Source organism: Sporobolomyces salmoneus (assembly GCF_050403485.1).
Source record: "Sporobolomyces salmoneus JCM6883 DNA, S_salmoneus_JCM6883_v1_ctg7, whole genome shotgun sequence".
NCBI classification, from domain to species: Eukaryota; Fungi; Basidiomycota; class Microbotryomycetes; order Sporidiobolales; family Sporidiobolaceae; genus Sporobolomyces; species Sporobolomyces salmoneus.
The window spans coordinates 276745-295563 of record NW_027481156.1 but is presented as its reverse complement, the minus strand read 5'-3'; the positions used below and the strand labels follow the sequence as shown (position 1 = coordinate 295563).

Genomic DNA, 18819 nt, shown 5'->3' with positions numbered 1-18819 from the left:
ACTCTGTACTCCTCTCTCTCCTGTTGGAAGTTCCTGAACAGAAGTCCATGATATTACTTTTCTTCGAATGCGTACTGATACTTCAAACCGCCGTCACTCTACTCATCATCATCGTCATCGTCATCATCATCAATCGCGATCTCATCCGCGTTTCCTTTCGCCTCCTCCGCCTCATTCTCCTTCGTTCCGTCTCCTCCAACCTTCTGTCCATTCGAAGCCGCAACGAATCCTCTGACGGCCGTACCTCCCGTCGCGCGATCGAGCGCCGCCATCGGATCGACGTCGACACCACCATTGACCGCCTCTTGCGCTTCGGCTTGACCGCGTTGCATTTGTTGAAGTTTCGCGGAGAGGTAGGAAGCTTCCGTGTTGAATGCGGCTTGGACGGCTCGTTTGATACGGAGGTACTGTGAGACGCAAAGAGTCGAGAGTAAGTCACTGAGACGCACGAGGGAAAGAGAGACAAGAGGAGATGGGCTCACCTCTCGGAAAGTATCCTCGGAACCAGTCTCGATCTCGAACGAGTTCCATTGAGCCCAGAATTCGGGGTTCGTCTGATGCCCACGAGAGAGGTCAGCATCACGCCAGCTCAGAGCCAAGTCAGTTGAAAGAAAGTTGGACTTACTCTCGGGTCGCAAAACTGAGAAGCATGAGCAAAGATCGCCCTTGCCCTGTCGATTTCTCCCAACTTGCGTTCGAGCGCCGCGAATCGTAAGCACATTTCGGCAGTTTGAGAATCCGGAAGTTGTTCGATCGCTCGTTCGTAGATCGGTCGAGTTGCGGGAAGTCCAAAGTTCGCAGTCGCTTTCGCAATGTAGTAGGTGAACATCTATCGAGAGAAGCACGAGCAAACGTCAGCGCTGAACATAGAGACTAACAAGCGAAGTCGAAAAGAAGAGAGACTCACCTCCATTCGATCCTTCGCCTCGACAGCTCTCGTAGCCCGGTCGTATACGGCCATCGCTCGTTTCGCCAATCCATGATCCTCCTCGAGCTTACCGTACAGCAAGTAGATCGGTTTACAGAACTTCGGGGGACACGATTCGAGCGCTTGTTCGAACAAGTCTCGTGCACGTTCGAGTTTGTCTCCACCCTAACATTGGACGCCGAGTGATATATCAGCTTCTGTATCGAGTGAGTAGGGAGTAGTAAGAATGGATACTCGGCTCACGTAACGTTTGATGAATTTCGAGAGATAAGCGTTCCAAATCTCGAAGGCGATCGGGTAAGGCAAGAGAGCAACACCTTGTTCGTAGATCTATCGCACGTGCTCGAGTAGCTATGTCAGTACTATACCCTCGCAGCAGCTTCATCCGCGACAGAACTCGAGGAACTCACCTTGAAACTCTCTTCCCAGTACTCGTTCTCCTCGAGGAAGTTCGCGGCGTTGATGAAGACTTGAGCATTCGCAATCTTGAGCTGGAAGATTTGATCGTAGACGGCTTTCGTCGATTCGGGTGTACCGATCGATTCTTCGAGATCGACGTAGAACGACCAGAGTTTGAGAGACTTGAACAGGCGTTGTTGAGGAGGAATTGACTGAAGCACATTGCGAGATGATTGATAAGCTGGTGTGGGTGACAGAGAGCAGAGAGGATATGGGGAACTCACCTCGTCTCGGTAATCAACAGATTTCCAATCTTTGGGGATCGCCGCGGCTCGTTGCATCACCTTGATCGCTTCCTCGTAGTTTCTGGAGCGATAGACTAATGGTCAGCAAGCTGTCGGAAGACTACAACCATGAACTACAGGGCGGGAAACTCACTCATTCCTAACCTCCATTTCCGCCCACTCGCACCAAACTTCGGCCAATTCGTCAACTCGTCTGAACCAGACCCTCGTCGCTTTCTCAAACACTTTTCTCGCGCTGACCAAGTCTGATTCGGCTTCTCCCGAAACTCCTCCCGATTCGTAGAATTTTGCGAAATGGACCCAGAGGAGATGGAGAGGTCCGATCGCTTTTCGAGAATTGAGGGATTTCGTAGCTAGGGTGTAAGTTTCTGCGACCTATTGCAATGCGTATCCGTTCAAAATGAGTGAATAGAGTCGACAGGGGTTGGCAAGAGAGAAGGGAAAGCTCACCTTTTCGTCATCGTTTCCGTAAAGAGCTACCCGTTTCTCCCATTCCTGCACGTCGTTCGGGTTCCTCCTCAACAACACTTCATTAACCAAGAACGGTCTCCTATCCATCAATTCCTCAAATTTCTTCATCCTCTCATCCAACTCTTGTTCATCCTCTTCGTCTCCCTCTCCCTCCTGAACCGATTCCATCAATCCACTGATATAACTCTCTTCGAACTCTGCGTACGCGTCAAACACTTGGGTGAAATCACGTAGAGTAACAACAGTCGAAAGACCTTCTTCGAAAGTTTCCCGGGCGAGTTGGAATTCGCCTCGTTTGATCCAGTAGGTTGCGAGACCGGTCCAGAGTCGACCGGCTTGATCGGGATAGATCGAGAGTCCTTGTGTACGAAGTAACGAATCGACGTCGAGGAGTTGAGGGGATGTTGGGTCGAGAATTGAGGCGTCTAGAGGAGGGGGCAGAGGTCCTCCTCTCGCTTGAGGTTGAGGTTGCTTCTTCCCTCCATTCGCCTGGGCTTGCTCCTTCTCTTGAGCTTCTTGGACTTGTTCGAATTTCTCCCGTTGAGTCCTCAATTTCCTACTCTCCTCTTCCTCAACTCCAACCTGTTCCGGGAACTTCTCGACGACGTTCAAGAACTCCCCTAACAATTGATACGCCGATTTCCCATCGGAATTCTTGGTTTCTCCCGATTGAGTTTGATGGGCGAGAACAAGGAGTCTCTTTGCGGCTTCGAGAGGTTGAGGTTCTTCGAGCGAAAGGAGGACTTCGTTGATGTAGTATAGAGTAGGGTTTGGTTCTTGAAGCAAGTAGCGACGCCAGATCGAGACGATGGAGGTGGCAGAAGGGGAAGCGGGGGATGAGGGAGAGGCGTAGAGGAGGTAAAGGTGCCAGATTCGTTCGTGGAGTGAAGGAGGGAGGGTTCGGAGTGCGCGGTCGAAGGTGCGTCGAGCGTGAGTGTGCGAGAGAGGAGACGGACAGGAAGGGTGGATGAAGAGAGTGAGGTAGGATAACCAGATTCGAGGCATCTGTGTTCCAACGCCGGCAAACTGTGAGAAACAAGCCAGAGACACAAGTTTGCGAGCGGACGACTCACATGAGGTAACCACATGAGAGCTCTCTCGTGTACTGCTGCTAGACTCTTCCATTCCTGCCACCCAATCACTCCATCGAGTGCTCCCTCCCACGCCGTTTCATAATCTCGTTCTCCTTCCTCAATCTCGTCAATTTCCCCCTTTCCCGCGCTCAACCATTCAGTCATAGTTCTCCCAACACCATCTTCTCCCCTCTTCTTCCTCGGTGCTCCTAGTTTGAGCGGGTTCGAAGGAGTTCCAAGTACGAATCGATTCCTCTGTTTCAAGTAATCGTTCCACAAGGTATAACTCGTCGGATGATGTTGTAATGCTCGTTCGTACACATCCGTAATCCTCTGTAACGCGTGTCTACCTTCCGGAGTCGAGAGTCGTTCACCCAAAGTTAATCGTTCGAGAGGAGTCGCTTTCCCACGTTGTTCGAGAAGGGTGTGCTGTACTTCTTCGACTACTTGATGGATGTAGAATTGCCATCGAGGTAGAGAGGTAGGGTTCCGTAGGAGGTCGTGTTCGGTGGAGAGGTGATCAGCGACGAGCAACGAGGGATGGGAAACATAGGTCGGGATCGGGACTGTCAAGGGGAACAACCCGGAGAGAGAGCCGTAGTCTGTCATCGTAACCTGAGTCGAGTACAGACCCTTGCTCGCGATGACGGGGGAATAGAGGAAACGAAACGGAATCGCGCTCTCTTTCTCCTCTACCTCCTCTCGCCTACCTTGATACCGCTACTTTGGATGACAGATGCGAATAACCTGCTCTCGATCTTGAGGGGAGAAATTCCCGTTCCTCCCCTCGGCGCATCTTCATCGTCTTCTCCTTCCTCCCCTTTGTCCTCTCTCTCTCGACCTCTCGGACCTCCTCCTGTACAATCATCCAGTCCGAGCAATTCACAAGCGAACAAACAAGACGTAAACCATTTGGAGAATCTCCTCAGTCGTCTCTCGACAAGTTCGCAAGGTCCTTCAACTCCTTCTCCCGCTCTCGTTCCCTCTCCTCCTCCTCCTTCCAAGCCTACTCAATCACCAGGAAACTCGTTACTATCGATACTGCAAGGAGGGAAAGGACCGGCTCATCCAAGTACACCTCCAGTCGCAGCTACGCCTCCAACTATGCCAAATTTCAATTTCGTATCTCCGTTCGACCTCCTTTCCCTCTCATTTCCCCCCGCATCTCCCTCAACAGCAGCAGTAGCAGCTACTCGAACAATCTCACCGCCTTCAGCTCCTACGAATCGAGCTCCTTCAGTATCTCCAGCACCTGCGACTCCTCAACGATCAGCTCAGTCCATCCCGACGAATTACCTCTCCTACCCGTCCCTCCCTTCCACCTCTTCTCCTTCTACCTCTCCTACTCTACAACAAGGTCTTCGAATCCCATCCTCCTCGCTTCCCTCCGATCCTAGCTCGCCTCAACTCCTCTCCATCTCGCCTTCCCCCGGTACTCACTCCGACTCGCTCGTCACTACTCGTCCTGACTTCGTCCCTATCACTCTCTTCACTCCTCAACTACCAGATTCGAGATTAGGCGGTTCTAGAAGACTGGCAATCTCTGAGAGTGGGATCGCGTACGTCGTACAGCAGAAATCGAAATCGAATGGCAAGAAATCTCGATCGTCTGCTTCGTCGTCAGGATCAGGGGAAGGGGTGAGGATCATTGATAGGGATAGTGGAGCGAGAGTGTTGATTGAGAAACCGTTTGGAGAGACAGAAACGAAGGAGGGAGAGACGATTGAGGTTTCGCACGTTGAGGCGAGTAGGAGAACGGAGAATGGTGGGAGGGCTTGGCTATTCGCTGGAGGAGGGAAAGCTGGAACCGTGGCAGTTTGGGTCGGAAAAGATAGGTTTGAAGAACCGAAAGGAAAGGATGCTGGGTTAGTGTTGAGTTCACATCCATGAAGTCTAAAACAAAAAAGGCGAAAACTGAAGTTGGTCTCTGTGCGCTTTCTCTAGGTATCAACCTCGTTTCATCGTCAAAGCCCCTTATCGCCCAGAAGAGAAGTTCGCCGTCGCGAGACTCCATCCTGACTATCCGAATACACCTCTTCTCGCTTTCGCAACCGATCGCGAACGCGAGTACGGACGAGAGGTCTGGTTGGTCGACATGAGCGAAGCCAACGGTGTGCTTGATTCTGCCGCGTTCGGAAGGTATATGAGCAGGCACTCGACTCTGTGCTGTCAGGCTTTCCACAAGGTACGTTTCAAACAGTTCCCAGTTTCTCTCGCTCTTTCTCCTGAAGTCGTAGCTGATTTTAGATACTTCTTGCCTGCACAGTCGATTTGTGATATCGCCTTCTCTCCTGATGGCTCCCTGGTCGCCGTGCTCGAAATTTCCTGCTTCTCCATCTTTTCTACCAACTCTGGTCACCCAATTTTATCGGCCACTCTCCCTCCGTCCGAGTCGATCCCCTCCGAAATTACTTTCCTCAGTAGTACTCCATCCACACCGCTCGACCCCTCTTCGACGTCGAAACCCGTTGTTCGAGGAGTCGCTGTCAGTTCTCGGAACGGTACACAAATCGATCTCTTCTCCTTTGCCTCCCCGTCCTCGCCCCCCTCGTCGACCGCTTCTCCAGTTGTCTCTATCACCCTCGAACCCCCGACCGACGATGACGATACAGCAAATTCGCACCACTCTTCCCAAATGTCGTTCAATCACTCGAGTTCGACACTTTACGTCTCTTCCTCTTTGAGGGGTTCGATCTTTGCTTTCAAAGTTTCTTACCCATCACTTTCTCTCACAAACGCTCGTTATGACCTGGACGTCTTGGAACGATTCCTCAGTGATGAAACTCCTCTCGTCGACCCAAAAACTCGATCGATTCGAATCTCCCACGTCCTCGAAACTCCTCACCCCGAACCGATCCTCCAATTCGTCCTCGACTCGAAGACGCCCGCAGCTCAGTCCGACGAAGGAGGAGCAGGAGGAGGAGGAGCGCTCGTTCTCCATTCGCAAGGTATCCAACACATGTCTCTCCCACCTCTTCCCGTTTCTTCCGGCGCTTCGAAACGTCCTTCCGTATCAGCTCCTCCTCCTCTTACTTCGGACAAACCGTCCCTCTCGAACCCGTTCTCTTCCGACGCATCTACCTTTCCTCCCTCTGCGAACGCTCGATCCGTATCTCCTCACTCGCCTACGCCGTCTTCTCCACCGACAGATTCAGAACTCGACAGGTACCTCGAAGTGGGACGACGAATGTCTCTTGAGGGTTCGATTCATGTTCAGAGTGAAGTTGAGGTTGAAGAGGAGAGGGTAGATGAAGTTAGTTGGGAGTTTATGAGGAGGGCGTCTGTGCCGATCGTTCACGAAGACGAAATGGAACCGAATGGAGTCGAAGAGGAGGAGGAGGAGAAGGATCGACAAGTTGAGGAAATCTTGAGAGCGAGGTTGGAGAAGGAGAAAGTTTCTGTTTCGGCGGATGAGTTGGGATCGATCGATGAACCCGTCCGAGGTGATATCGCGAATGCATCAGTATTCGATCCTGCTACGCTCGCGACGCCTTCAGCCGAAGATCAAGAGATCCTCCTTCGACCTCGATCGGAGGAGTCGAAACCCTCGAAAGAAGAAGAGATCAAACTCTCTGGGCCTGTCGTCAACGCCGCTATCAAATCAATGAAGGCAGCAACCGCGGCAAAACGTACTGGAGGGGAAGGAGGACCGTCGTTCTCGAATACGTACAAGAACTACTCTGCTTCTGCGACGAATCAATCCCCGGAAGCGGATTCTTCGGCTTCGACTGCGTTCCCCGTACCTCAAACTCCGACGACTCCGCTAGCGCAATCACCACGAATTGGGACTGGAAACGTACAGGGTGGGGAGAAGCTACTCGACGAGATGAAGAAGTTGAGGAATGAATTGCCAGGGTCGATCGAGGGAATCGTTTCACGACAGCTTGAGACGTATCGTGAGTCCATCTTCCCCATCTTAAGAACGCTCGTTGTCTCTGACCGGGACCTCGTAACCGTCGTGTATAGTACAACGTTTCGAGGAGGATCGATCGAGGGAACGAAGCTCAAGCACCGCTCGAGCGATTCAGGAAGCTATCCTACCCGCTCTCGAGGACATCATCAGTGCAGAAGTCGAACGTAGTATGGAAAACGTTGCTCAAAAGGTGAATTGGCAGAAACTCAGGTTGTTTCCCTTTAGCGTTCCATCTGACCCTTCGTTGCCGATGTCACAGATCCTGCCTCGAGAGATCTCCTCGGTCATCCTCGATCCCGACTTTACTCGATCTATCGCTGGCTCCCTCGTTCCGACCGTCGAGAAAACTGTCACTCAGCTCGTCCTCTCCGGTCTCGTCCCTTCGTTCAAACACACGTTGCGCAAATCGGTAGACGAAATCATGCACGAGATGCGAGGTGAGATGGTTGGAGTACGAAAAGAGATCGTGAGGGAACAAAGCGGAACCGTCGAAAAGTTGGAACGAGAAGTCGGAGGATTGAAACGAGAAGTCGGCGAATTGAAAGGAATGCTCGAAAGGATGGAGAAGTTGATCGTCGACAACCAACAAGCACCTCGACCACCTCTTCCCGCTGTCCCGGTGGCCGCACCGGTCTCCGCGTCATCGTCGACATCGATGAACGCGTTCTCTCCTCGATCGAGCTCGAACCGCGAAACTCTTCCACCTATCCCTCGAAGTGAGACTCCCCTAGCAAACTACGAGGACATCCTCACGACTTTCCTTCAGCCTTCCGATTCGCCTTCGTTCTCTTCACTCGTTCGCTTCGTCGAGAGAACTCCGCCGGGTCGTCTCGATCGAATCTTCCCTCCTGCTTCCTCGACTGGACCAACTCCACCGGCGATCTCAATGGCTGTTACTCTCAGTCTCGCGTTCAGGTTGAGCGAAATCGACATGCATCGAGACGGACCTTTCACTCCGAACGAGCAAGTGCACCTCGAATGGCTTAAACGAGCTGTCGGAGTTTGTAACGATCAAGTAGGTTTTCCTCCCTCTTCTCTTCGTGTAAGCTCAGAGAACTGAACGCTTTCGTATCTCGTGCAGCAACCTCCCGACGTTGTAGCCTTGATCCCGAGGATTCTCGACTCGGTTCTCAACCATCTGGTCGCTCGAGGCCGCAAGCTCATGGCTATGGGTGATCACCGAGGTGCGGGAGAGATCCGTACCGTCGAACAGTATGCGCGAGCTCGACTCTCGATCTTCGCTTGATCCTCGATTCCTTTTGCGCTCTTTCTCTCGTTCTGTCTCTTCTGTAACCCTTCTCGTTCGTTCTGTTCCGTTCAGTATACAACACTTTATATCCTTCCTTGCCCCCCGCAGTAGTTCTCCCCTCGTTAATGTCTCTCTCGCAATTCTCGTGAATTGGAACAAACGCTTGCTGGCGATAATCGTTCTCCGGCTTCGTCGCCTAGCTATAACTTCCGAGCCGCGGTCGCGTTCTGACTCAGCTGTGGACGCTTGCTCTGTTGACAGGGATTGTGTCGCTTTGAATGCGATCCAAGCGCGAGGTAGACTGCTAAAAACGCTGCTGACGTCTCGACGTCCATTCGACTGGGTAGTGAAGGATTGCGGAACGACTGGAGCGGTCAGGGCGTGCATCCCCAGGCGCGAGAGACCAATCAGCACGGAATGCGGATGAGAGATCTCGTCAACTCAAGAGAAGTACGTGAGCTTCAGTCGTTCTCGTTCGCAACTTCAGAATCAATGAGCCTTCAGCGGGTTGTCCCGTCAATCGGATGCTGCTACACATCTCTCTGCGGATTCAACATGGAATGGGCAAACTGACAATGCTGCAGAGATTGGTATTGACGCCCAAAAGGTAGATTGAGGGAGAAACCTTTCGAGGCGTAAGACAGAGCACAGGAAGAGCCCCCGTGAGGCATCCGATCGGGAAGTCAGGCAGGCGAGCTATCCATTAGGGAAATAAGAGAGGACGAAAGTTTGAGCTTGGATTCTCGCTCGCAACGAAACAACAGGTTTTACATCTTCCACTCGTGCCCATGGCCTATCGATATCTCGCCACGATTGTCTCACACTAGCGTTGTTTGTCTGCTCGTCCCGAACGTAATCCTGTGCCGCGCTCGTTGCCGAATCAGTTACCTCACTTTGACTGATCAGGTTCGAAGCATGTCTAGCTCTCAGTAGTTGCGACCGCGAACCTCGACAGGCCAGGAGTTCGAGAGGTGAGGAAGACAGGAATGGCATTGCGAAGAAAGAAGTGGGAAGAAAGCTGGAAACATGAAAAAAGCAAAGCGAGGTAGTAGAGTTGCAAAGTAGAGTCTGGAAAGTCGCGCGGACGAGCCGCGGACGTAGACAACAAACGTACGAACGGAGAAAGGGAAGAGAGGGAAGGGAGGGAAGGGAAAGAAGAAAGGACGGTATCGATCAAGCTGTGCCGTTTCTGCGTGACGGTCTTATTTTCAAGCGATGTTCAAGCGGGATTGTTCAAGCGATATTCTGTCGACATACCGAGTCCGGCTCGTCAGTATCGTCCTCGAGAAAACCTCGGAAGAGGTCGGCACAGTCAAAAAGGAGGGAAAGTCGGGACGTACGGAATTCGTGCGGATTTCGATTCAAGCTGTATCGTCAGGTTGGACCACGGGTCCGGTGTCCTTCGCGTCGTCGCTACCATCGACAATGAGGACTTCTCCTTGCCCGTCCTCTTCCTTCTTGACCTCGTCGGATTCTTCTTTCGACACGGGAGCGGGACCAGGAAGGGGAACAGGAGGAGCTGGTTCCTCGATGCTACCAGGTTTGCGATCGGCGTAGAGGATCCGAGGGGAGCCGGAGACGTGGGAAGAAAAGTAATTGCTCGAATGGAACTTGATAGCATGTGCATTCTATAGGAACAGCGAGAAAGAAAGGCGAGCGTAGACTCACCATTTCGTTCCACGTCAAGCCGTCGCTCTTCTCAGGTTTGTCGTTTTGAGCGGTCGGAGCGAGCCAGCTGTAAGACGGGCGGTAGGGTAGATGTTTGTGACAGTCGTAACAAGAGAACTTCGGTCCGAGTTGCTCGAGTTTCTCGTTCGTCTCATCGTCGTCGGCGATTCCAGTTTGTTTGAGTACTTCGATTTGAACCTTGAGCCAGTTGCGCGGAACGCTGGAAACCGACAATCCTGAGAAGAACCTATCAGCCTCGCCGTCCGCGAATTCCTTCCACCTGTAATAGCCTGAAGAGATGTAAGTCGCAAAGGTCGAGGTGAAGCGAGAGAGGAGAGCGTCGAGATCGGAAGACGAGATGGTCGAAGTATCGTCGACGTCGAGGGCAGTACTGTAGCCGCGTCCGTATCCATAGGTGCGGGCCTCTTCCACTTCCTCCGGCGAACGAACCTTGCGAGGATGGATCGAGGAACGGAGGTCGTCCGGGACAGGGTGTTGAAGTTCCTGACGAGCTTCAACGAGAGCGCGAGCCATCTCGAGTTTCATCCACCTTTGAACTTTGGGAATTTGACCTTGGACCTTGTCGAGATTGCTGTGCCAAATATCTTCGTCGATCGTGGATTCCTCCTCCTTCCAAAAGACTTGAACGGAAGGCATACTAGCAAAGAGGTTGAACGAGGGGAAGAAATCCTGGTCGCCGGAAGCTGCCTTGAGGGCGTCGTAGTACGGCATGACCAAGTTTCGACGTTGATCGGCTCTCCTTCTGGCTTCGTGGACGAGTCGTTCTTGCTTGTTCTTCTCGACCGCCGCGATGATCTTTGACGAGATTTTGTTCCAGACTGTCGAAGTCGCACCGCGTCAGCAAAATAGGAACTGATGGAGAAAGGAGTGGGAGCTGAACGAACTGGTCGGAGTGAGAGTTGCAGGCTTATCCATGAGATTGCTGACCTCGTACAAATAACGCATACTACGACAGACGGTGTCAGGTGATCCGCCTATGCTCGTGCAGGGTACACTGAGAGACACTCACTCTTGATCTTCGTAGCCGAGCTCCTTGAGTTTCGCTTTGATACTGTCGAAAGGTTCTCTCGAGCAGCGTGAGAAGGTGCAGACAAATGTCACAGAGGCGAGAGAGACTTACGCATCTTTGCGAGCTTGACGAGCAGCAGTGTCGGCATCTTTGCGATCCTTTGCCGAACTTCTCTCCCACGTCGCGAGTTTCTTGCCATCCTGATTGATCAAGTTCACTTGAGTTAGCCTCGTTCAGGAGATAGGCGAGAAGGATGGACTTACCTCGAATGCAGCTTTTACGATAGCTTTCCTTTCCGTAACGTAATCGGCGAGAGCAGATTTCGCAGCTCTTTTCTCATCTTTTCCTTTGGCGTCTCCGATCGCTTGTTGTAACTCGAGCAGTTCGTCATTGATCTCGATCACGTCGGCTTTGTAAACGTAACCTGTCCTCCGTGACACACGTGTTAGAGTTGCTCCGAGAGAGCTTGTCGTTTCAGAATGAGCTCACGTTTCCCATTCCAGTTGTAGTTGGTAGGTCCTTGAGTTGTAGTGAGGCTACAGGCCAAAGTGTAGACGTCGAGGTTGGCGACTTGAGTTCGGATGCGGTTCGCAAGGACGAGGCTGTCACAATCGATCAAAGGGCGTTGAACAAAATGGGGAGGAATCTGGGTCATATCAGAACTTACTTGTTCGAACGACATTTCTGTACAGTACAACGGGGGCGTTAGCGCTTCGAGTCAGCTTTGATAAACTCTCCCGAGGAGGAGATTCTCACCTTGCACCAACGTTTACGAAGACAGTAATCGACCAATACTGCTCTCGCTTTTCCACAGACATGACAATCGCGCTCGTAGATCAAGCTCGTGAGAGCGAGATCGGTGAGGTCGGGTGCTTCGAGGTCGGGAAGATGGATCGAGCGTTTGACGACGTTCCAGAGTCCGCGAGAGTTTTCGTTCGAAGCGAAAAGAGACCTCATCATCTTGTTCGCTCTTCCCATGTACAAGAGCGAAGGCGGATCGAGATGTTCAGCAACTGCAGTTGACGAACGAGTCAGCCCTAGCCACGGTTGGCGTGAGAAGAAGAGAGGGAGACTACGAACTCATATACCAAACATCGATTGGCAGATTCACCATCGACTTCAACTTTCCAGCACGTCCTCTCACTTTCGCTTTCGCTTTCCCTTTCCCCTTGCCCTTGGGTTCACTCATGCGAGCTTTCTTGGTTGGAACGAATTCTGAGAGGTCCCGAGTGGGGTCAAAACTCGTGTTTCAGCGGCAGGAGCAGAGCGTACTTACCTTCAGCATCTTCTTGTTCATCCTCTACATACTCCTCAGGTTCTTCAGCTTCCTCCTGTTCTTCTGTCGCGACTTGACTCGTTTCATCTCGTTGAACTCCTTCTTCCTCAACCTCGTCCTCGGGAACGTAGATCTTCTTCTTGGATGCCGCAGCACGCTTTGGACGAGCCATGTTGACTGTCGGAATCTGTCGCGAGAGCCGAAAGTGAAGAGTCGAAAGAGGAAGAGGCTCGATCGTGACATCTCCTCTTCCCTTCGTCTCGCTCGTGCGCCTGACGAGCGAGAGTACGGGATGATAACAATCTTAGAGTTCCGGATACCGCCCATGCGGATTTAACAGAAAATGGGCTCAAAAAGTTTTGACTTCGTCTCAAGTGTTCATTTTCGCTTTCTTCGCGAGCGTAGCGCTCGAATCGATGACCCCGCGACTCTAGCTCACTGCTTTCGACCGTGGTAAACCGGTTAACAACTTTCGAAGAGCCTCTAGCGAGCAACACTTGACGATTGCGAGTCTAATCTCCTTTTGCGTCCTCGTCGACGCCGGGTCTCTTTGCGATCGTTCGCCCCTGCAGGGTCAGAGGTCCGACGCAAGTGCTTCAAAGACTTGGCTACGAGGAGCTGTGCGACTCGACGGGGACAGGACAGAATACGAACGAGCACGGACTCACTCCCAAGTTTTGCATCTCGCGGCGTCGTGCTCTCAGAAAGATCTGGGACAGCTTGGCTCACCTCGTCCAGAACATGGTCCATAAGGCGCAATTGAGCGAAGGCGAAGCCATCTCGACCAGTCGGCGAATTTGCAAACTTGCACAACAAATTTTCAGCTGCCCTTCGCGCAAATCTTTTTCTCGTTCGTTTTCGTTATCGATCCGACGGGTCTGGGGCGACTTCTTACTCTTGACTTTCGGGTACGAGGGGGCTCGCATTCGCTAGGAGATAGTAGTCGAAATAGTGGAGCTGGGCCCGGAGGCTCGACACTTGGCGGACAGGAATTGCGTTCGAATTTGCGGACCCACGTTCAACTCGACGAAATCGAGGTGGGTCACCAGGTTTTCGCGAGTCCGTAGAGTACAGTACCGGCGGAATCGCTCAACGACCTTTTCGTTGCGAGATTGGGCGAGAGGAGGGTCTGCAGCGTCCCCTACGTAGAGCGTTCGTGAGCACAGACCGAACCCTGACTACCCCGTGCGACGACGAACGAGCTACGGCACGAAGACCCGGCACGACATCGGCGAAGAAGAGATGGCGCGCGCTCTCGGACTTTGACAAGTAAGCACGCTGCAAAAGCAAGGCGAGCAAGTGGCAAAACCATACAATACGGTAGAAAGATACGGTACTGTAGGCCCGACGACAGTAGAACTCTGAAAAAAGAACTTCGGTAGATTCAAGTCCAAGCGCGGATAAGCTTTTTGCGCTCTCTTCGAAGTTCGAACGATGAGTGTTCGGCTCACATTGCTCGCCTAGTCTGCACACAGACAATCTGCTGTATGAAGCATTCGCGTGTCGACTGGAGCCGAGTGATCCCCTCCTCCTCTTCGTTCAATCTCTCTTGCAGTCCTTGGTGAGGAGAGGAAACCAGTTAGAAAGTCAATCACTCGGGTTTGTATGGGCAGTAATCTATAAGGAAGAGAGTTTGTAGACAAGAGAATCGAATAGCGCTATCGAATGTCCGCCAAGATAGCACTGTAGCGCCAAAGAGGGGGAGGGAGAGAGAGAAGAGAAAAGCAAAGCCCAGCTCGAAATGCGAAGGACGGACGGAAATCGAGACGCGGCAGGCGAGATCCAAATCTGGCGCGGTTCAAGGTCGGACCCCTGAGGTTTTTTGGCCATAACAGACACGTCAAACTTCCCTTTTCGACGAAATCGATAGGGTCGTTTGCCTTTTTTCCTCTTCCTCTCTATCCCAACTCGCCCCTCTCCTTTTCTCTCTCCCTTCTCCTCCAACTTCGACTTCCGACTTTTCTTCAACCAAATCTTTCTAGTCGTCGCTTCACCCGCGTCGTCAGTCGACTTCTCCCCCCTTCGGCCGCCGGCTCCTCTCCTCCCCTCCTCCCGTCTGTTCGTCAACGAAGCATCCCCTTGCTCGAGGACAACACACAATCCATTCAACCCTCTCATCATCGAAGCACATAGTCGATAATGTCGGCTCCTGTTGAGAAAACGACCCCCGAGGTCACCAACGAAAAGCCTACCGAGGCTGTCGCTAAGAAGGAACCTGGTCGTTTCGACAAGACCTTCGGTGAGTTTATCATCTCTCTTCGATGTGATCTAGCAAGGTAGGACCAGCTGGCTGACCAGGTGAATCGTTTTTTCCCCTTGTCGTGTCCTCTTTTTTTTCTGGGGTGACGGACGAACTACAGAGGAGGAACGTGAAACTAAGCATGCTCTCGTTGATATGAGCACTATCGAGCTCAAGGCTGAGGATCTCTACGACAAGGACAAGGTCGATCTTGAGCAAGTTGAACTCGAGGATGTCTGGACCCTTCTTCAGTGAGTTTTTCCCCTCCCCCAACCCGAACTCTTTCCCTCTGTTCGGGTTGTCACTTGGTGGAATGCTTGTGGGAACATGTAACTGATTCGATCCCGTTTGTTCCGTGCGAATAGATGCAAGGAAGAGGGTTTGACCAATTCCGAGGCAGACCGTCGTCGAGACATCTTCGGTCCCAACAAGCTCGAGCACAAGGAGACTTCCGCTCTTCTTCAATTCCTCTCGTGAGTCTCACATTCCTGGTCGTGCGAGTCGAGTGAAGAGGAACGAGAAACTGACGCGCGCGCCCTTCTCCAATTTAGGTTCATGTGGAACCCTCTCTCGTGGGTCATGGAAGGAGCTGCCCTTGTCGCTATCGCACTCTCGAACGGAGGAGGAAAACCTCCCGATTGGCAAGATTTCGTCGGTATCGTCTTGCTCTTGTTCATCAACTCTGGTATCGGATTCTACGAAGAACGTTCGGCCGGTAACGCTGTCAAGGCCCTCATGGAATCGCTCGCCCCCAAGGCCAAGTGTCGTCGTGACGGTACCTGGTCGGAAATCGAATCGTCTGAACTCGTTCCCGGAGATGTCGTCGCCTTCAAGATTGGAGATATCGTTCCCGCCGATTGCCGTCTTTACGATGCCATCAACGTCTCGATCGATCAAGCTGGTCTCACTGGAGAGTCGCTCCCTCAAGGAAAGAAGGTTGGAGACCAATGTTTTTCGTCGTCGATCTGTAAACAAGGAGAAGCCGAAGGTGTCGTTATCGCTACCGGTGCCAACACTTTCTTCGGACGTGCTGCTTCCCTCGTTGGAGCTGACGATGACTCTACCGGTCATCTTCAAGTGAGTTTCTCACCCCTTCTAGTCGATTCTGCGTCCAGGAACTGACTCTCACTCTGCACAGGCTATTCTCGCTCAAATCGGTCTCTTCTGCTTGGTTTCCATCGGTATCTTCATCGTCCTCGAAATCGTCATTCTCTACCCTCGATTCCACTACTCGTACCGTCGCGGTCTCGACAACATCCTCGTCCTCTTGATCGGTGGTATCCCCATCGCCATGCCTACCGTTCTCTCCGTCACTCTTGCCGTCGGAGCTCAACAACTCGCCAAGTACAAGGCTATCGTCACCCGTATCACCGCTATCGAGGAACTTGCTGGTGTCACGATCCTCTGCTCTGACAAGACTGGAACTGTTAGTCTCTTTTCTCGCTCCTTTTTCCTCTTCGTTTCCTGTCGACTGACCCTCCCTTTCTCTACAGCTCACCACCAACAAGCTCACTATCGACAAGTCGACTCTCAAGACCTACACCGAAATCGGACCCGAGGATGTTATCCTTTTGGCTGCTTACGCTTCCCGAACTGAGAACATGGACGCTATCGACACGTGAGCCCTCTCCACTCTCGCTCTCTTCTACTCGCTCGACTACAATACTGACTCACTCTGCGTCCTCAGGTGTGTTGTTGGTGCTATCCCCAACGTCGGAGACGCTCGCAAGGGAATCAAACTTCTCGACTTCAAGCCTTTCAACCCCGTCGACAAGCGTACCGAAATCACCTACATCGAGGAATCGACTGGCAAGATGAAGCGTGTTACCAAGGGAATGACCGGTATCATCATCGAACTCTGCTCGCGCAACAAGACCGCCGAAGTCGAGGACCAACTCGAGAAGGACGTTGAGGAATTCGCCATGCGTGGTCTTCGTGCCCTCGCTGTCGCTATCGAAGACGTTCCCTCGAACAACAAGGACGACGAAGGAAACGGTTTCGAACTCATCGGTCTTCTCGCCATCTTCGATCCTCCCCGTGACGACACCAAGCAAACTATCGACGACGCTCAACTTCTCGGAGTCAAGGTCAAGATGGTTACCGGAGATCAACTCGCTATCGCTAAGGAAACCGGTCGTCGTCTCGGTCTCGGAGATCACATGTACCCCGCCAAGGTTCTTCAAACTGGAGGATTCCCCGTCGACGGAAAGCACGCCAACATCGACGAGATGATCCTCGACGCCGATGGTTTCGCCGGAGTCTTCCCCGAACACAAGTACGAAATCGTCAAACGTCTTCAAGGACTCGGTCACCTTTGCGCCATGACTGGTGACGGTGCCAACGACGCTCCCGCTCTCTCTCGTGCCAACGTCGGTATCGCTGTCGAAGGTGCTACCGATGCCGCTCGTGGTGCCGCCGATATCGTTCTTACCGAACCCGGACTCTCGACCATCGTTCACGCCATCCGTCAATCTCGTGTCATCTTCCAACGTATGCGTAACTACTCGATCTACGCTTGCGCTGTTACCATCCGTATCGGTGAGTCATTCCCTCTCTCCTGCGCAGTGAGCTCAGAAATTGACTTTTCTCCTTCTTTCAGTCGTCGGTTTCGCTGTCATGGCTTTCGCTTTCCAATTCGATTTCCCTCCCTTCATGGTTCTTATCATCGCTCTCCTCAACGACGGTACCATCATGACTCTCTCGCTCGACCGTGTCCTTCCCTCGTCGACTCCCGATTCGTGGGATCTTGGAGAGATCTTCACCTACGCTTTCGCTTACGGTCTCTACCTCGCTGCTGGTACGATCGCCTTCTTCTGTGTCATCGTCTACACCACCTTCTTCACCCGCAAGTTCGGTGTTACCAACATCACCGACCACAACGACCCCGAACTCCACATGATCATCTACCTCCAAGTCGCTCAAATCTCCCAAGCTCTCATCTTCATCACCCGATCCCACTCGTTCTTCTTCATGGAACGTCCCTCGGTCGCCCTCTTCCTCGCTTTCTGCTTGGCTCAATTGATCAGTTCGATCATTGCCGCTTACGGAGACTGGGGTTTCACCGCTGTTCGTGGTATCTCGTGAGTTCCGATGTCCTCCTTCAATCTCTTAGAGCATCCTACTGACCCTGTCGCCATCGTCATCGTTTCTAGTGGAGGATGGATCGGAATCACCTGGATCTGGAACATCGTGAGTTTTTTTTCATTCTCGGGGGGAGGGGACGACGACGGCAACAATGTCTTCGTTCTCTCCCCCTACGTTGCTCCACGTCGTGTGAATGTGAGCTGATTGTTCCCCAAATCAAAAGATCTGGTTTTTCCCCCTCGACTTTGTCAAGTTCGGGGTCCGTGCTCTGGTCAAAAAATGGAATACCCGTCGTACGGTTTTCTTTCTCTATCTCCCCTTGCTCGTCCAGTCACTGACTCCTATTCTTCACGATCTACAGGTGGCAAGGGTCCCGAAGCTATCAAGCCCGTCGATGGCGTTCCTATCACCCGCACTCAATCCCGCCACGAATCGCTCTATTCTAATCGGGTCAGCTTCCTTAAACGTGCTACACAGTCCGTCGGACTCGGTGGAAAGAGAGTTTCCATGTGTGAGTTCCTCTCGTGTCATGGTCGTCTCGAATCCGATTTTTTTTTGCTGACTCCCTGTCTTTTCTCTCTCTGCAGCCAACGCCGAGCTCCAACGATTCTCGTCTCGTCAAGCGACGCAATCGGGAGCTGCTCTTCGTGCTTAAACACCGAAAGCGTTTCCGTTCCTCTTCTCTCTTCTCTTCTCGCTAGATTCCCTCGCACTATCACCCCCTTCGTTTTTTCCCCTCTGTCGCACGCATCTCTCTCTATTCCCTCCTCCCTATTCACCTTATTCCTTACTACCCGCTCACGCTCTCCCTCCCCCCCTCCCCCTCCCAACCTCTGCGTGTTTTTGCTCACCTTTTCACCCGTTCATATAATTCTTCCTCGAAATAAAGTTTACGTTTTTGGCCCTAGTACATACCACCTCAGCAATCCTTTTCTACCTCACTGTGACCGTTCGAGAGAGAGCAACAGTTCGAGCGAGCGAAACGAGAGAAGTTTTCCAGCGGAGAACTTGAAGTTTTCATTTTCGTGATCAGTCGAGATTCAGCGTTCCCTCCCCTGCTCTGTCGCTGTGCGCAATTCATCGTCGCTAACAACCACAATTGGACTCTTTGCAGCGCGTCTCACAAGCTTGAGAGCGAGTTCCCGACATCATTTCGCTACGTCTCTTCTCCTCCTCTCCCCACT

The 18819-nt window shown here is 52.3% G+C and overlaps 4 protein-coding genes across 4 annotated transcripts; 2 read left to right on the top strand and 2 right to left on the bottom strand.

Annotated features, from left to right (window-relative positions):
- Nucleotides 1-98: 98 nt before the first annotated feature.
- On the bottom strand, nucleotides 99-3785 carry SYF1 (mRNA splicing protein SYF1; the record flags this gene model as incomplete). The annotated part of the gene is made up of 10 exons (XM_076629929.1): nucleotides 99-407; nucleotides 483-554; nucleotides 626-829; nucleotides 908-1093; nucleotides 1172-1258; nucleotides 1339-1539; nucleotides 1612-1693; nucleotides 1766-2007; nucleotides 2083-3108; nucleotides 3177-3785. The coding sequence occupies 10 exons, from the start codon at nucleotides 3783-3785 to the stop codon at nucleotides 99-101; spliced, it is 3018 nt and encodes a 1005-aa protein (XP_076490094.1).
- Nucleotides 3786-3905: 120 nt separating this feature from the next.
- JCM6883_000920 (uncharacterized protein) lies at nucleotides 3906-8335 on the top strand (the record flags this gene model as incomplete). Its single annotated transcript, XM_076629928.1, has 5 exons — nucleotides 3906-5041; nucleotides 5121-7072; nucleotides 7143-7279; nucleotides 7349-8104; nucleotides 8171-8335. 5 exons carry the CDS (start codon nucleotides 3906-3908, stop codon nucleotides 8333-8335), a joined length of 4146 nt encoding a protein of 1381 aa, XP_076490093.1.
- Nucleotides 8336-9699: 1364 nt separating this feature from the next.
- JCM6883_000919 (F-box protein) lies at nucleotides 9700-12484 on the bottom strand (the record flags this gene model as incomplete). The annotated part of the gene is made up of 11 exons (XM_076629927.1): nucleotides 9700-9948; nucleotides 10007-10845; nucleotides 10912-10973; nucleotides 11037-11078; nucleotides 11148-11236; nucleotides 11300-11460; nucleotides 11526-11638; nucleotides 11704-11720; nucleotides 11793-12049; nucleotides 12117-12251; nucleotides 12313-12484. The coding sequence occupies 11 exons, from the start codon at nucleotides 12482-12484 to the stop codon at nucleotides 9700-9702; spliced, it is 2136 nt and encodes a 711-aa protein (XP_076490092.1).
- Nucleotides 12485-14451: 1967 nt separating this feature from the next.
- JCM6883_000918 (plasma-membrane proton-efflux P-type ATPase) lies at nucleotides 14452-18290 on the top strand (the record flags this gene model as incomplete). The annotated part of the gene is made up of 12 exons (XM_076629926.1): nucleotides 14452-14551; nucleotides 14673-14802; nucleotides 14917-15024; nucleotides 15103-15628; nucleotides 15690-15977; nucleotides 16045-16169; nucleotides 16239-17089; nucleotides 17151-17631; nucleotides 17704-17740; nucleotides 17859-17928; nucleotides 17997-18146; nucleotides 18223-18290. The coding sequence occupies 12 exons, from the start codon at nucleotides 14452-14454 to the stop codon at nucleotides 18288-18290; spliced, it is 2934 nt and encodes a 977-aa protein (XP_076490091.1).
- Nucleotides 18291-18819: the final 529 nt, after the last annotated feature.